This window comes from Monodelphis domestica, chromosome 4 (genome assembly GCF_027887165.1).
Source record: "Monodelphis domestica isolate mMonDom1 chromosome 4, mMonDom1.pri, whole genome shotgun sequence".
NCBI lineage: Eukaryota > Metazoa > Chordata > Mammalia > Didelphimorphia > Didelphidae > Monodelphis > Monodelphis domestica.
Window position 1 is genome coordinate 244,121,165 of NC_077230.1, and position 16,148 is coordinate 244,137,312.

The 16,148-nt window shown below is 33.7% G+C and overlaps 1 protein-coding gene across 4 annotated transcripts in view; it reads right to left on the reverse strand.

Moving 5' to 3' along the window:
- Positions 1-16,148, reverse strand: part of ZC3H12C (zinc finger CCCH-type containing 12C) — an 88,870-nt gene that overhangs the window by 37,757 nt on the left and 34,965 nt on the right. Inside the window, exon 1 of one of the 4 annotated variants that reach the window (XM_007494868.3) lies at positions 940-1,771. The exons of the other annotated variants lie outside the window; for them this stretch is intronic. Within the exon in view, the coding sequence (XP_007494930.1) occupies positions 940-963 (24 nt within the window). The 5' untranslated portion in view covers positions 964-1,771. Of the gene's footprint in view, positions 1-939; positions 1,772-16,148 lie in introns of those variants that run through there. 4 annotated transcript variants of the gene reach the window in all.

Genomic DNA, 16,148 nt, shown 5'->3' on the forward strand with positions numbered 1-16,148 from the left:
GTGGCCTGCCCATCTTCTGAAAACTTTCAATAGACTTATGCATATGTTCACACAATAGGGCATGTGGTAGAAATGAAAACCCCCTTTTAACCCTTTATGTCCTCTCTTTCCCTCCCAAATGATATATGAAAGTCTTTGGGGGGGTTCCCCCTCCCACCCTCGAGAAGGTTCTTGAGGACAGAGGTTCATAGAAAATTACTCAGGAAATTCTTCAACCTAAAACTTGAACTAATGAAGGGAAAAACAACAACAACAACATAAAACCTTACATATGAATACACAAGAGAATGGTTATTACAAAGGAGTTTTCAAAATCACCAAGACTAGAAGACAGTTTGTTACCACCTGATCCTATTTAGAGTTCACTAATAGAACCACTACAACAACAAATTGCCAGGATTACCTAAATCAATCCAGGTTCCTAGCCTGGATTCTTCTAAACATGAGGGGGGGAAAATACCTGTGAAATTTTATCAGAATTTGTAAGGCACACAGAGATAATATGGATATTTAAAAAGAGTTCTCAAAATCTTTGCAAGATCATCATATTTAAAAATTCTTAGCTTGTTATCAAACTAAAAAAGAATCTTTTAAAGTTTTCTAATTTGGATCATTTTTATTGATCGCTTGCCACTTCTAAAGAACTACAGAATATCATGACATCATATAGTGTTATAGTCACTCGAGAATATAGTGCAAAAGATAGACACTTGACATTTTAAAGGCATGCAGTCTGGGGTATTTTGGAGATTATATGCATGTATTTATGTATATATGCATGCATATATACATACAACATATAGTATAAGAATGTAAACACTAGTATGAAAAATTTTTAGACTTTTCATCAGTAGTGCTTACCATTCTTTCGACTTCAAACTGAGGTGCCAAAGAGTTAGTAAAGTTTAATTTAAAAGAGTGGGTAGTCCAAATACTCACGTTAGCAGAAAAATACAAAGACATTGGTTTCTGTATCAGCTTCAGCAGTAACTCCTTAACCCAATTTTAGCTGCAGACTTCCAGGAAGGCAAGAAGAACAATGAATGGTTGAACAGATGGAATGGCAATGCCTTTGCTTAACCTATTACTGAGTGGAATAGCAGCCAATCATAGGCCAGAAAGCTCACAATTAGTTGGCTAGGCAGATGCAAGGCAACCTCAACACCCTGCGTCAGGTTTGTAGGTTTCTAAGATAAGCAAGTTGATGTCATTCTCAGGGTCTGCCCCGGGCAGCCTGTGTATTAACGAGGGGTGTGCAGCAACAATAGGCCATACAAAGACGACTAGCAGGCAGCTGCTGTATGAGAGCCAGAGTCATTAGGGAGCAGGCTGCCAACAAGAAACACCTGGCTTGGGCAGACTTCAGCTTTCCTTCATTGTTTCTAATTCATGAAACAAAGAAAAGGAATTATTTTTATAATACTAAAGGTTGCTTGTTTCAAAAAAAAAAGTTAGGCTATACTGTTATTAAAAACTTTTCACATCTATTTGAAGAAATAAAAGAAAATGAGGTGTACCACAAAAGCAATTAATTAATTGCATTCCCTTTGCTTTAAAAATAAATAAATAAATCACAGTTACTATAAGACAGGTTGCTACTACAAAAAAGAGATGCATATTAGAATAAAAATGTTTATTTTAGAAAGTTCTAAGAAATCTAAAACAGTCTTACCTCACATCTAACACCACATTTGTTATGTATAAAACATCTGATTAAAAAAAAAAACAAGAAAGAATAAGAGACATATCAAAAAGAAAAAAAACAATTAGCTTACTAGAAACCCAACTAAAGTATGGCCCTTAATATATGAAAGATATTTAAACTTAAGTGTTAAATTTGGGAAATCTCTCTTCAAAAATGAAACTATTTAAAAAATTAACTAAAATCAGAATTATCTAGCTTTCCTATTTAAAATGATATGGAAAATTATATTAATCCAATTTATAAACTTTTAAAATGGGGGGTAAAAAAGCATATCTTTAATGCATGTTATGATACAATTTTATATGAGTGTTAAATCTACAAAGGCTTTCACATTCCATTACCTATCTGCCAGATTCAACAGAATCTCCCTAATGAAATATAAGTTGGCTTTATTAAAGGTAAAAAAGGTAATAATTATTTTACTTTAAATAATATAAGGAACACAGAGACACACAGAAGAAGCCTCTTAAATGTGTAAAATATAGTTTTAAAGTTCCTAAAAGAATGACAGTCATAATCTCTACTTGTTTCTGACAAGAATTAATTCCCCCAGGGACATTAAGAAAAATCATCAGCAGTAGTATAGAAAAATACAGTAGGAATTCAAACATTAAAACATTCTTCAAAAATGTTTTCTACCCTGAAGGAAAGAAAAAATCCCCAACTCCTCTTCCTTTCATTCCAGTAGAATGAATGTTCCTTGAAGGCAGGAAATATTTTTTAATTTTGTCTCTTTTAAGTTCAGTGTACAGCTCAATGCTCTGTATATAGTTTGTGTTTAATAAATGCTAATTAGAATGAATTGAATCAACACCAAAATAGAAAGAAGCAATTCCCATGAATTCTAAGGTGAATTAAAAAAAGGAAGGTGGAGAAATCCTCCTCCAATTTCCTGACAAAGGCTGGTTTACGGTGTAGGACATACATTTTGATTTTCTAAAATGTATGTTCTATGCACTACAAATTTAGGAAACAATTTAAAAAATCTATCCAACTGAAAAAGGAAGATAATTTCACTTCAAGATCCATTTGTATTAGTAAAAAACAAACAAACAAAACAAAAAAACAAAAAAAAACAAAACCCTGTGCTACTTTAAGACCCATGACCATATTTTTGTTGTACCAGGAAAACAAATGCAATGAATTTTCTTTCTTTTATAAGAGGAATTTCTGCACTGTTTCAAAGTTTTCAGTTACCTGATTCTAAATAAAACTTTCATGATTTCTCATTTCCTAAACAATACTTTACACCAAGCACTGTTTCCAAAGAGAAGAGAAATTGAATTGGTTTTAAGAATTATAATAGTTTAATTATTTAAGGAATGGCCCAAAGTATAACACATAGTTCTAAAATATTTTACAAAGTTAAAAATCAGTCAAAAAAGTGTTCTAAAATGCTTTAATGCGGGGGCAGCTGGATAGCTCAGTGGATTGAGAGCTAGGCCTAGAGACAGGAGGTCCTAGGTTCAAATCCGACCTCAGACACTTCCCAGTTGTGTGACCCTGGGCAAGTCACTTGACCCCCATTGCCTAGCCCTTACCACTCTTCTGCCTTGGAGCCAATACACTGTATTGACTCCAAGAAGGAAGGTAAGGGTTTAAAAAAATAAAATAAAATAAAATAAAATGCTTTAATGCCTAAAGTAGTTCTGAAGGCTTCCTTAAAATAAAGTCAACCTAGTTTTCATAAAAAAACAAAACTTTCAATAAATTAAGCATTTATTAACTGCAAAGCTCTGTGCCAAGATCTAGGTACACAAACAGAAAAGTAAGACAGTTCCTAATCTCAAGGAATTCACATTCTTATGAGGGAGTCAAAATATAGATGAAGTTTCTTCTGCAAGTCAGATGGAAAGTTTTCCTAATGGTAAGGGTTTGCAGCAAGCAAAGTTATTGAGAACTAGTGGGAATAAATGAGAAGGTAATGGAAGACCTAAGAAATTAATGCCAAATCTATTTTCATAGAAACTTAAGAAGCTTTAAAGTTTACATGAGATACAACTTCTTATATTTTACTTAATTTTCAATTGTGCTAATACAGTTTTTCAATTTTATGTCTATGGAAAGAAAGAGGAATTATGATAGAAGACAATAAACTTTTTTTGAAGGTCAAGAAAATATAGTTGGCATTTCCAACCTCAAGATCAAGAACAACAAAGGAACCATTTTTAGGGCTGGCAAATTTGATTATACAAGAATGTAAGCTCCATGAAGAATGAGACTATGTCTGGTTTAAACTTTTTATCAACTCAGGGGCTTGGTACAGTAGCACACTATGCATATAATAGTTGTCCAATCAAAGTTTGCTAAATTAATTGATCTTACATATTCAGTTAGAATTTAAAGTTAAAAATTAAGAACATACCATACATCTGTTTATAGTAATTAGGTTTAATGCCTTCTATTCTGAACACATGAATTATGAGTGGGGTTAAATTTTTGAATTGACTACATGTACATTTGCTATAAAACTATATCCTGTCGGGTATATGGATGTATGTGTGTCATTTAACATACAAAAGGAAACTTCTCAGGAGTTGTCTCCTCTACTTTCTCATTCAGCTTTCTTCTCACTTTTATGTGCAACTATAGTTTCTACTTTGAAACTTTTAATTCAGAAGGAGGAGGAATCTTCTCACTAATTCCTGCTACTGTGAATACAAAGAATGAGAGAAAGCTACCCATGAGCCCAGCAGGAAGTCTGATCTTCAGCAGTGGATTAAGCTTCTTTGCAAAGAGCAAAGAAAGGCAGTGATCTGAAAAAGCTAATCAGATCCTGCTGTGGTATTTAGACTACCTCAGTTGCTAGTATTGGATAATGTTAAGCATATTAAAGCATCTGGAGGAGAAACAGGGCAGTAGTCTGGTATACTGAGTCATACAGTCCTTGACCTTTTCTCATTGCAACATGAATGACAACTGCAAGCACCATCACCTTGTTACTATTATTGCAATAAAAGTCTTAAGGGATCCAATCTCTTTTAGTGAAATAATACAAATGGTATTTTTAGAATATGAAGGTAATATGCAGTCATGATGAAATCCAATTTTAGCTGTATTCCAAGAAACTGCAGACATATATAGACATCTTATTTTTTAAAAGACTTAACCTTTAAAATTTTAATTATTTTTATAAGTAGAAATTTCCCAAAGTTTATTCATTTGAAAATGTGTGTGTTTGGTGGAAAGGAGTAAGAAGAGTAGAGAAAAATCAGTGGAACTAATTTTTAAATAATCATTTAATATTTATTGTGCATATACATTATGCAAGGAACCACATGTAAAATGCAAAAGTTAATATCTCTAACCACTATCTGTATATTAATAAGGCAAATATGGGTATCAAAATAACTATTAAATGTGGCTGTTGCTCCTTAATACAAATACTTGAAAATTTTATCAGACTAACTTTTAAAGTACCTTCAAGTGATATTAAAGATATAAGGTTCTAGAGATTCCACTTAAATTAAAAATGGTCATATAAAAAAGCATAGGATGTAAGAAAAAGTGTCTACCTGATCCTTCCCCCAACTACATCATTAGGAAGATATTGGTCATTTGCTCACACATTGCCTATTCTGTCTCTCCTTCCCCATTCAAAGTGCTTCCATCCTCCATTTATGATGGATATACAGGGCCTAAGAACATACTGAAAACTCAACAGCAATAGTGGCCTACATGTAGAGCCCATCCTAAATAGATACCATCTTCCAAATGCACATTAGGAAAAAACCAACTTATTAAAAATAAAACTTAAGTGTCATATCCACCACTGTAATTAGTATAACCATTATGCTAATACAAACCTCCTCAATCCCTTCCTCACTGAATCAAAAACACAACGTTTAAAGGGAATGAAAACCAAATCTAACAACAAGGCAGAGCTAAGGAACCCTCCTGCTGTACCCAACTTAAAAGGTACGCCCCTCAAAAATCCTGAATTCTAGAGCGGCTGGGTTTAAGGGGAAGGAAGAAGGAAGGTTCCAGGATCTCCCCCACCCCCTAAAGTGCTGAGCCTCCAGCACTGGCTGGAATCCCTGGCCGGGCAAGGGCACAGCTGTGCCAGGCTCAGGGCATTGAACACAGGTGGCAGGAAGGCAACTGGAGGAAAAGCACAGAGTAGGCAGCCTAATCATAGCCATGACACTTTATCTTATCCCCTTTCTTCCTTTCTCAAGGTTTTGCCTCAGGGCACATTCAACTTTGCAGATCAACTTCACCCTGGCTTGATTTTATCAATAGGGCAGATAAGATGCCTTCAGAGGGAAGGGAAGCTCAAGCTCCAACATCCCTCCCTCAGACTGCTCTGAGAGCCTTACTGACTAAGCTCCAAGGGAAAAGGCTACAATCTTGATAGCACAGTGGGAAGTCCTTTTCAGCTTCTGCTGCCAGCTGGGAAAGATCTGACATCAGGGCTCAGCCTGACCAATCAGCAAAGCAGAGAAGAAGCCCCTTCAGGACAGAATAGCCCAAACCCACAGATCCAGCACATAATCAAAAGAGCAAGATTACAAGCAATTACAGAGGGGTAATAAGAAGGGAAAAATGAGAGTAAACAACAGAAAAAGAAGAAAGAAATTGCAATTGACAGCTTTTATCCAGGCAATGATCAAAGAGCAAATAGAACAGAGGAAGATCAAGAAACACTGAGCAAAAACACAAAAACTCCAGTGAATTGGACACAGGCTTTGGAAGAACTAAAAAAAATTAAGAGAGGCTGAAGACAACTGGGAAAAAAACTTAAAAAGCAAAATAAGTCATCAGGAAACAGAAAATACATGTTTTGAAAGTCAAAATTAACCAGCTTAAAATGAGGCAAAAGAGATGAAAGATCAGAAGAAAGATGACCAAAAATCCAGGGATGAAATTCAGTCTTTAAAAACTAGAATCCAACAACTAGAAATAAATGACTCCACAAGGCAGCAAGAAGCTATAAAACAAAATCAAAAGAATGAAAAAATTGAGGAAAATATGAAACACCTTATCCACAAACCAGAAGATCTAGAAAACAGGTCCAGAAGGGACAACTTAAGAATCAATGGACTACCAGAAGACTATGACAAAAGAAAAGCCCTGGACATCATTCTGCAGGAAATTATCCAAGAAAACTGCCATGACATTATAGAGCAAGAGGGAAAAGTAGAGATTGAAAGAGTCCAAAGATCACCTCCTGTACTTAATCCTTAATTGACAACACTCAGGAATGTTATAGTCAAATTCAAGAACTACTAGACCAAGGAAAAAATATTATAAGCTACTAAGAAGTCTTCATTCATATACCATGGAACCACAATTAAACACATGATCTGGCTGCATCTACACTGAAGGACCAAAAGGCATAGAATATGATATTCCAGAAAGCAAGGGAACTAGGTCTACAAACAAGAATCAACTACCCAGCAAAACTGACTATATTCTTGCAAGGGAAAATATGGTCATTTAATAAAATAGAAGACTTCCAAGCATTCATAAAGAAAAGACTGGACTTGAACAGAAAATTTGATGCCCAAACACAGAACTCAAGAGAATCACCAAAAGGTAATTAAGAAAGGGGGGGGGGGGTGGCATCTTTCTTAAGGGACCCAATAAGTTAATGTGATTTGTATCCCTATAAGAAAAGAGGATATTTGTAACTCTCAAAAACTGTTATTATCACCTGAGTAACTAGAAGAATTATACATAGAGGGAAAAATAACAAACTATATAGGATGAAATACCAAGAAAAATATGTGTGTGTGTGTGTATTTTTATTATATATTATTATATTATATATAGTTATATATAATATATATATATATATATATAGAGAGAGAGAGAGAGAGAGAGAGAGAGAGAGAGGTTAATACTAAAAGAAATAGGAAGAGTCAAAATGGTGTAAATTTATATTTCATAAAGAAGTTCATATTGGGGGGTTGGGGAGAACACCAATACCCTGGAATGGTAAAGAAGTTGGAGACAGGAAATACTTAATTCTTACAAGCATTGAAATTGACTCAGAGAGAACAATCAGATCCATTGGGGCAGAGAATTGATTCATGCCCTATAGAGAAGTAGAAGGGTAACAAATGGACTATTAGGGAGGGAAGTAATACAAGGGAGGGAGAGTGTGGGGAGTATTTTAAAAACTAAAGAAAAATAAGAGGTGAAAAAGAAGGAAGGGTAGGGGAAGGGAAGCAAAATAAGGGTGGGAATTAGGGGAACTGATTAAAAACAAAACACTGATGTAGAAGGAAATAGTGAAAGAAGAAAGGGCAAGACTAGGAGTGGAAATTAAAATGTTGGGAAATACACAACTGGTAATCATAACTCTGAATGTAAATGGAATGAATCCACCCATAAAATGCAAGTAAATAGCAGAGTGCATTAGAAACCAAAATCTTATCATATGTTGTCTACAAGAAACACGGATGAGGAAGGCAGACACACACAGGGTAAAGATAAGCAGATGGAGCAAAATCTATTGGGCATCAACTGAGAAAAAGAAGGCAGGAGTCAAAATCATGATATCTGACAAAACCATAGTAAAAAGTAGATCTAGTTAAAAGAACCTATTTTTTAAAGAGTCACCACCATTTTATTAAACATGTTCATGTAAAGAGAAAAGTATTCACATTAAAGTTTTAACAAGTACTCTAGATTTCCTATTGAGATCAAGTAGGGTGACAAAACCCTTAGTCAGAAATAATATGGATCCCTTGTCACATTTGTGACAGGCTATGACAGCATGAATGGACTCTGCAGTGCACAGAACAATGCTCTAGCCACTTTTGCTTCTAAACTTCCATCCTACAAGATGGCCAGCATGGCTATCTCTATCACTCATAATACTGAAATACAAATAGGAAAAATAAAATAGACTAAAACTGCCATTGACACGTAGTCAACACAATACCTATAATAAAAGGAAACGACTTCTAAATGAAATAGGAGAAAAATGAAGCTGTTTCTTGCTCTAAGAAGATATAAAATTTTGTCTTACATTATATTTTTGAACATTAAATCTCCTTCATCGTTTATTTTGGTCTTCAAATTCAAAGAGCAAAGAGATAAGACATTACAAAGATTAAGTTGAGGTAAAAAGATCTTCAGTAGAACAGCATGAAGAGAAATAGAGTACACTAGAATGACTAGAATTAGCATAAAGAAATCACAATTGCTTAGAAAAGCAGGAAAATTTGAAATAGTCATGAAAGAATAAATAAAAAGGCCAGACAAATATAAAAGAGTCAAAGACAATGATCATCACAATATAAAAATACTGTCTAGATTTACTTTTCCATATTAATGAAAAAGGGCTAATTGTTATATATTTCCTCCTAAACAAAATTAAGATCAAATACTATATTACTCTCTCAAGTAATCTCCCTTTCTATTTTTATAAAAATTACCTTCTTTCCTCCTACCCAGGCATTAGTTCTAGAAAGGCCTTCACTTTTCTATTTCACAAACATCACAGATGATCATCAGATGGATTCTTATCTTCCAAATATTCTCTCTCATTTACTTCTTAGCTTTCTGCAAGATTGCCTACTTCAGGATTGTTGATCCTCTGCCTAATTTAAATATGTACACTGATAGTTATGCGGAAAGTAGAGGGTTCCTTAGTCAAATAACCACGTTAATACACTATATATTAAATGACTAAAATAGAAACTAATAGAGAAATTTCATTTTTGAGGGGGAAAAGGGAATGGAATTCCTGAGTTGATGTTCTAAGACTTTAAAGAGAGCAATAGGAACTAGCCATACTTCTAGGATCCCAAGACAATAAAAATTGGCTGCAAAAAATGGAATAATAATCCCAATCTATAGGTCAAAATATTTCATTGCCATAAGGTATAACTACTGATCAATGCTAATCATATTTAAAGAAGTGGAGCAATCCCAGGAAGAACCTTTTTTTATCTGTTAGTTTAAATGTATTAATGACATGTATAACCCAGTTCAAATTGCTTACAATTTCCAGGAGGGAGAAAATGTGGATAATTTCAGAAAATGTATATTGAAAATTATTATTACATGTAATTGGGGAAAATATCTTTTAAAATGTAATGAAAGTCAGCCTAAGACAGATGATAGCCTCATATTTTTATAAAACTGAAGGTAAGATCACATTCAAAGTCCAAATATGATAGTTTTCACTCTAAGAGACTTTAATAAAATTACAATTTTACATTTCTTAAAAAATGAGAGAAAACTTCCAAGGAAATAGATGATTAAAAAAAATCAAAATAATATAAAATATAAAAGCAAAATATAAAACAGCACTTAGGAGTTCAGTAGAATTCAGTAGAATCATAGGAGCTCAGTAGAATTTTGGAAATTGTTTAACTCCACTTCCACTTTTTTGGATAAATTAACCACAATGACTTGTCTGAGATCATTCAGCTAATGAACAACCTAGGACTAAAACACTGTGATCCTGGTTCTTCTTTATTCAGGGCTATTTCTAATCTAGCAACAACTGTAAATATATCTTAAATTATAAAATTTGTACAAAAATTTCAAATTTATTCAAAACAAACCCACCCAAAAGTTTTCTGAGTAATAAAATAAATTTACGTTAAAATATGATACTGATGTTAATGCATCTAGTCATGCTACCTTTTACTAGGATGTTTATTCAGACACTTATTATTGATCTAGAAGAGAGAATAAAGAGAACATTAAAGACATTTAGAGAATGTTAAATTAGTACAGCTGCAACACACACACACACACACACACACACACACACACACAACCAGCCATGGTAACACAAAGATCCTCACAGTTTTTAATACGTAAGAGAGATAATAATACAAGATCCTGTGTAGAAAAATCAATGTATATTAAAATGTATATAAAAGGCATGTGTGTGTTCTATTTGACAGAAAGAAATGTAAAATAAAATCAATAAAAGAAACCAGAAAAGGCAGAAAGAAATTCCTTAAATTCTTTGCCCCTTTTCCTCAAAGATGACACAATTTCTAAATGGAAAGAAATTAAGTAGAGCATATATAATTATATTAAACTCTTTCAAGACAGAGTAATTAAATATTTGAGTTACTGACCTCAATATAACTCATTTTTGATAACTTAAGGAGGTGTTCTCAGGAGGTCAGGAAATGGGAGACAGTAATTTAGATAAACATTTATATAAACTTATTTAAATTCTTAGCTGGAATTTCATCCTTCAAAATTCAACTTTATAGATTTTATTATGTGTAATATACTATAAATATTGGAAATAACCTAATCACAGGGAGTTTAAAATCTAATAATGAATATATAACATACAAATATAAGTATGATCAAAAGTACAAAATGAGAGGCAATGAAGAGAGTATGACAAAATGCTCAAGAAAGTTGGATGAGATCAATTTTAAGGAGGGGAATACCGAAACACTTCATGGAGGTGGCACCTGGATCTGATCTTTAAGAGAGGATTTAATAGGCAAGGTGGAGAGAGTGTTTTCCAGATAATGGAAGATGGCAGAGAGGAGAGTAAAACTGAGAAATAGCTGGAATGTGGACAGACTGGGAGGGGAGAATGAAATATAGCTAGAAAAAGAAGGGCTCGGGGGGAGCTGGATGGTTCAGTGGATTGAGAGCCAGGCCCAGAGATTGGGAGGTTCTGAATTAAAATCTGACCTCAGATACTTCCTAGCTGGGTGACCCACAGCAAGTCACTTAATCCCCATTGCCTAGCCCTTACCACTCTTCTGCCTTGGAACCAATACATAGTATTGATTCTAAGATGGAAGGTAAGGGTTTAAAAAAAAAAGAAAAAGAAAAAGAAGGGCTCAGATTTAGGGTCTTAAATACTAGGCTGAATAATGTATAATTTACCCTATCAATAATAGTGAACCACTATTTGCTGTTGTGAAAAGAATGGGCTGGATAGTCAAAGTTCATTACAATATTTTCCATAGAATCATAGATTATTAAATCTGAAAGCAAACTCGGTTAACATTATTTCACTTTCCAAAAGGCTAGTATCTAGTACATCCCCAAACAGAACAATAATCTTATTTATCATACAAATGGTTATCCAGCTCAAAGATTTTCGCTGAAGAGGAATTCATTTCCAAGGTAGTACATTGCACTTTTAGCTAATTCTAATTGTTAAAGGTTTTTACTTAAATCCTGCCTAAATCTTCCCCTTTTGCAACTCCCATTCAGTGCTCGTAGGTCTGCCAACTAAAGCCAAGTTGAACAAATCTAATCCTTCTTCTATGAAAAGCTTCGATTATCTGAAGTCAACTATAATGTTCTAATATTCCCCTCCTCCCAACACCTGTTCCCTCCTGCCAAAAAAACCATTTCTTTTTCAGGTAAAAAGTAGTCTGGCTAAAGCTACAGCCAGACTCTCTCCTTTTTTGCTATGGACTAAATCTTAATTTTATGAATGCAATTTAAACTGGTAGTAGCTATTCTAGGATACCACATCACATTGGTGACTTATCTTTCCTACATCAACTGCTTAGTTATTTCTTCTATGTCTTTTAAAGTTGATCTTTTAAACCCAAGTGTAAGATTTAAGCCTATTAAATTTCATATTGTTAGTAAATTCAGCTCCCTCAATAATCTCCTTGTTTCCAGTCTTTCTCCAATCTAGCATACCACTACCAACTAGTCCATTTAACTCCTATATTCAAAAATGTTCACTCTATATAGGACAAAATCCAAACTCAGCATTATCTTTGTAATCTAGTCCTTGACATTCTGATTGTCACATTATATCGTTTTGGAGACCTGGGTTCAAATCTAGCCTCTAACATTGATTGCATATGTGACCTTGGGTTAGTCCTTAGTCTTTAGTTTCTTCTTCTATAAAAATAGAGAGTTAATAAGATCCCCTTTGGATCTAGAACTATGATACTATGGGTCTATGAATTTTTTATTCCAGCTGAACTGGATTATTCATTCTATCTTATGGCTATCTGAGCTTTTCCCACTCAAATCCATGACCAGGTTCATGCTATTAAAAGTCTTCCTGAATTACCCAACCTGAAGTCAACCTTCTTTGAAGTTCCATGAGACCATGTGCTCCATTCATTTGGCAATGTATATTGAATATTGCCTCTTACATGATCTAAATGATCACCTTGGATGGCCATTTAAATATCTGTTGGAGTAACCAAACCATATTATATTGGCATTTCTATTGTAAACAAAACCAGAATATATAAATGAATTGCAGCTAAATGGAAGGTTCTACTTGGCAAGAAAATAAAATGGAGTTGCAAATAGAGTTAATTTCATAGCATAATTAAAGACAGGAAGAAATATCATTTCATGGTATATTTGATTATCTTTCTTTAAAGTCCTTAAAATTAAGAGGAATAATATGAAGAGCTCAATATGATCTTCTACTTAATAACTGGTGATTTAAATGTAAATGCAGACTTAGGAAAGGAAAGAGAAAAATATGATTTGGGATTAAGAAATTAAAGAAGTCAAAGCCATGGAGCACAGCACAAAAACCTCATACCTGAATGTCATGAATAATTTCTCCGAAGAAGAAAAATGAAAGCTGCTAGACATGGCAAAACTGAATAGCATCACAAAAAAGGAAATTGATTATATATATTAGACCCTTACCTTGTCTTGACAAATATCAATTCTAAGGAAGAAGAACCGTAAGGGATAGCAAACTGTAGTTAAATTACTGGCCCAGGGTCACACATCTAGGAATTTTCTGTCTGAGGCTAGAATTGAACCTAGGTACTCTTGACTCAGGCCTGGCACTCTATTCACTGTGCTAACCTAGCAGCCCTGAAACTGATCATATTTGAAGAGAGGGAAAAGAACTGTTTACTAAGGTGGAAATCATTTCAAAATGTTTTAGGTGCAGTCAGAACATAAAAATTATGGTGTACCATTATAACAGCTTCAATAGTTTCTTTCAAATAAGCAGTTGTTACTGAAAATGAGGAAGAGGAAAAGACATCAAACATCATTTCCAATTAAATTTAGCTTAAGTAAAAGCAACTGCCACAATGAGGATACCAAGAGTCTAGAAACAGAACAAGGAAATAAAATAGAAGATTCATTCCATTTAGTTTATTTTCTGTGACACAGACAGCAAAGACATGGATTTCTTTGCTAAAAGTATAGATAGCCATGACAGCCAAGGACAATACAAATTTAGGATTCAAATAATTTCCCCAAACTCTACACTGCTCATTGTTAGCAAAGGCCTCCAGATGTTTACAAATAACTGTGTTGATTGCATCAAGCCAGGACATACTATATTCAAATATTCAATGAATCAGAAGGTACCATTTCATCACCATCAGAAAATTTACAGCACACCTCTTTGGGTTATTAGCATTGTTCTCGTACACAAAGTATAGCATAACTTTAAATTAATAGAGTAATCTTTAATGTTAACATAAACTAAATATTTCAAGGAACTGAATTTGACATTAAAATGATCTGTGAATGTTTTAAAATTGAGTTATTGATATTTTTCACCTATTTCTTTTTATCCATTATCTTAATGATATTTTATCTATCTTAATTTGATCTCAGTGGCAGAAATAATAATCTACATAAATTCCTAAGCAAATAAAATAAAAATAATTTTTATTGGGAACCTACTACCTATAAAGTAGACACTAAATGAGCTTTTTAAACTAATAACAATATGGAATTAACAGTGACTGTGTAAGGTATACATAGTTAAGTATTAGCTTTCTAGTCTAGTAATCTTTTCATGACTATGAGCAAGGCATACCACAATTATCCCCATTTCTTAACATTCCTAATACAGAGGGGGAAAAGCAATGGGAAAAACATAACCAAAAAAGCATACTTTCAAAAGTTTTGTCTGAGATGAAGGGAAAATCTGAGATCAAGATATTTTTAAAAGAATAGTTCTTCAAAGATGAATGGTAAACCAGTGCTGTCATCAATGATTCTGAGGTATTAATGAAAATAGTTTAAAAATCATGAAAATATCCTTCAAATAAATTTTCATTTAAAATTAATCAAAAGGTAGAAATAAGGGTTTTTCACAAGTAGCATTCCAATCCCTCACAAAATACTCAAAACTGCTCTTAAAAGCACATCTAATTTATTTGAATAAAAACAAAATTTATTTAATTATTCTTTTTAAGGATATTTTACCAATTATATACAATAACAAATGTCCAACATACATTTTCTGAAATTATAAGATTCAAAGTATCTCTCTTTCTCCCTTTACCTCCCCTTCCCTCAGAGATGGCAATTTGATCTTGATTTTACATATATTATGGATGCAAAATATACTTCCATATTAGTGACTGGGAAAAATTTTGAATACATACAAAACTGAGAGGGATAGCTGATAAAAGGAAAGACTCAAAGATTCTAGGAACAGAAACTAGATCTGAGAATTCACTGATAGAAGGAATTCTCAGATGAGAAAACTCCCATTAATGATGTAGGTTAATACCTTTCAAACAATCTAGTTCTTAGAAAGCTGCCCAGAGCACTGAGAGTTTAAAAGACTTGCCCCATAGGTCTTTCTTATCTATATCATGCTACCTTCAGACAAAACCAGGATCAGGTAGAAAAGGGTTAAATGTACTTGATAGGGGAAAATGTAAGTTATCTGAATTGTTTTTTAAAAAATTAACTTAATGAATACAGAATAGAAGAGAGTTTGATAAAAAGCTATGTGTAATTTGCCTTCAAGTTTTAGGAGATTGCCTCCAAGCTCAGTCAATTTGTTAGCCAAAAAACAATGCAATAATAAATGTATAGTGTCCAAAATAAGGAAAATAATAGTCCCATTGTGATCTTTCTCTGATCACAAAATCTTTGTGTACTGTTTAATTCTGGTGACACTGATGGTCAGGCATTACTGGACTGCAGATGAAGACAACCAGGATGGCAAAAAGACTTTTAACAATAGCATTTGGAGAATTGGCTTAACAAAAATAAGGCTATAAAGCCCCAAAATGAGATTTAGGGGAGATATGAACACTGTTTTTAAATATCTGAAAGGTCTTCATATGGATAAGAGATTTTACTCAATTGAAGATTGAGACTCCAGGGACTAAAGCTAAGGAGCTTTCCTCTTTGTCCATCCATCCATCCATCCATCCATCCATCCATCTATCTATCCATCCTTCCTGCCTTCCTTTTTTTCCATTTTCTTTCTTTCCTTTTTTTAACTATGGTGTCAAATTAAATTTCTACAACCATTTCAACACTTTTAACATTTTATTGATTTTTCTTTAAATCCTTACCTTTTGTCTTAGAATCAATACTATATATTGTTTCCAAGGCAGAACTGTGGTAAGGGCAAGGCAATGGGGGTTAAGTGAATTGCCCAAGGTCACACAGCTAGGAAGTGTCTGAGGGCAGACTTGAACCTAGTACCTCCCATCTCTAGGCCTGGCTCTCAATCCACTGAGCTACCCAGCTGCCACCAACACTTTACTGCTGAAGGATTTTAAGTTACCAA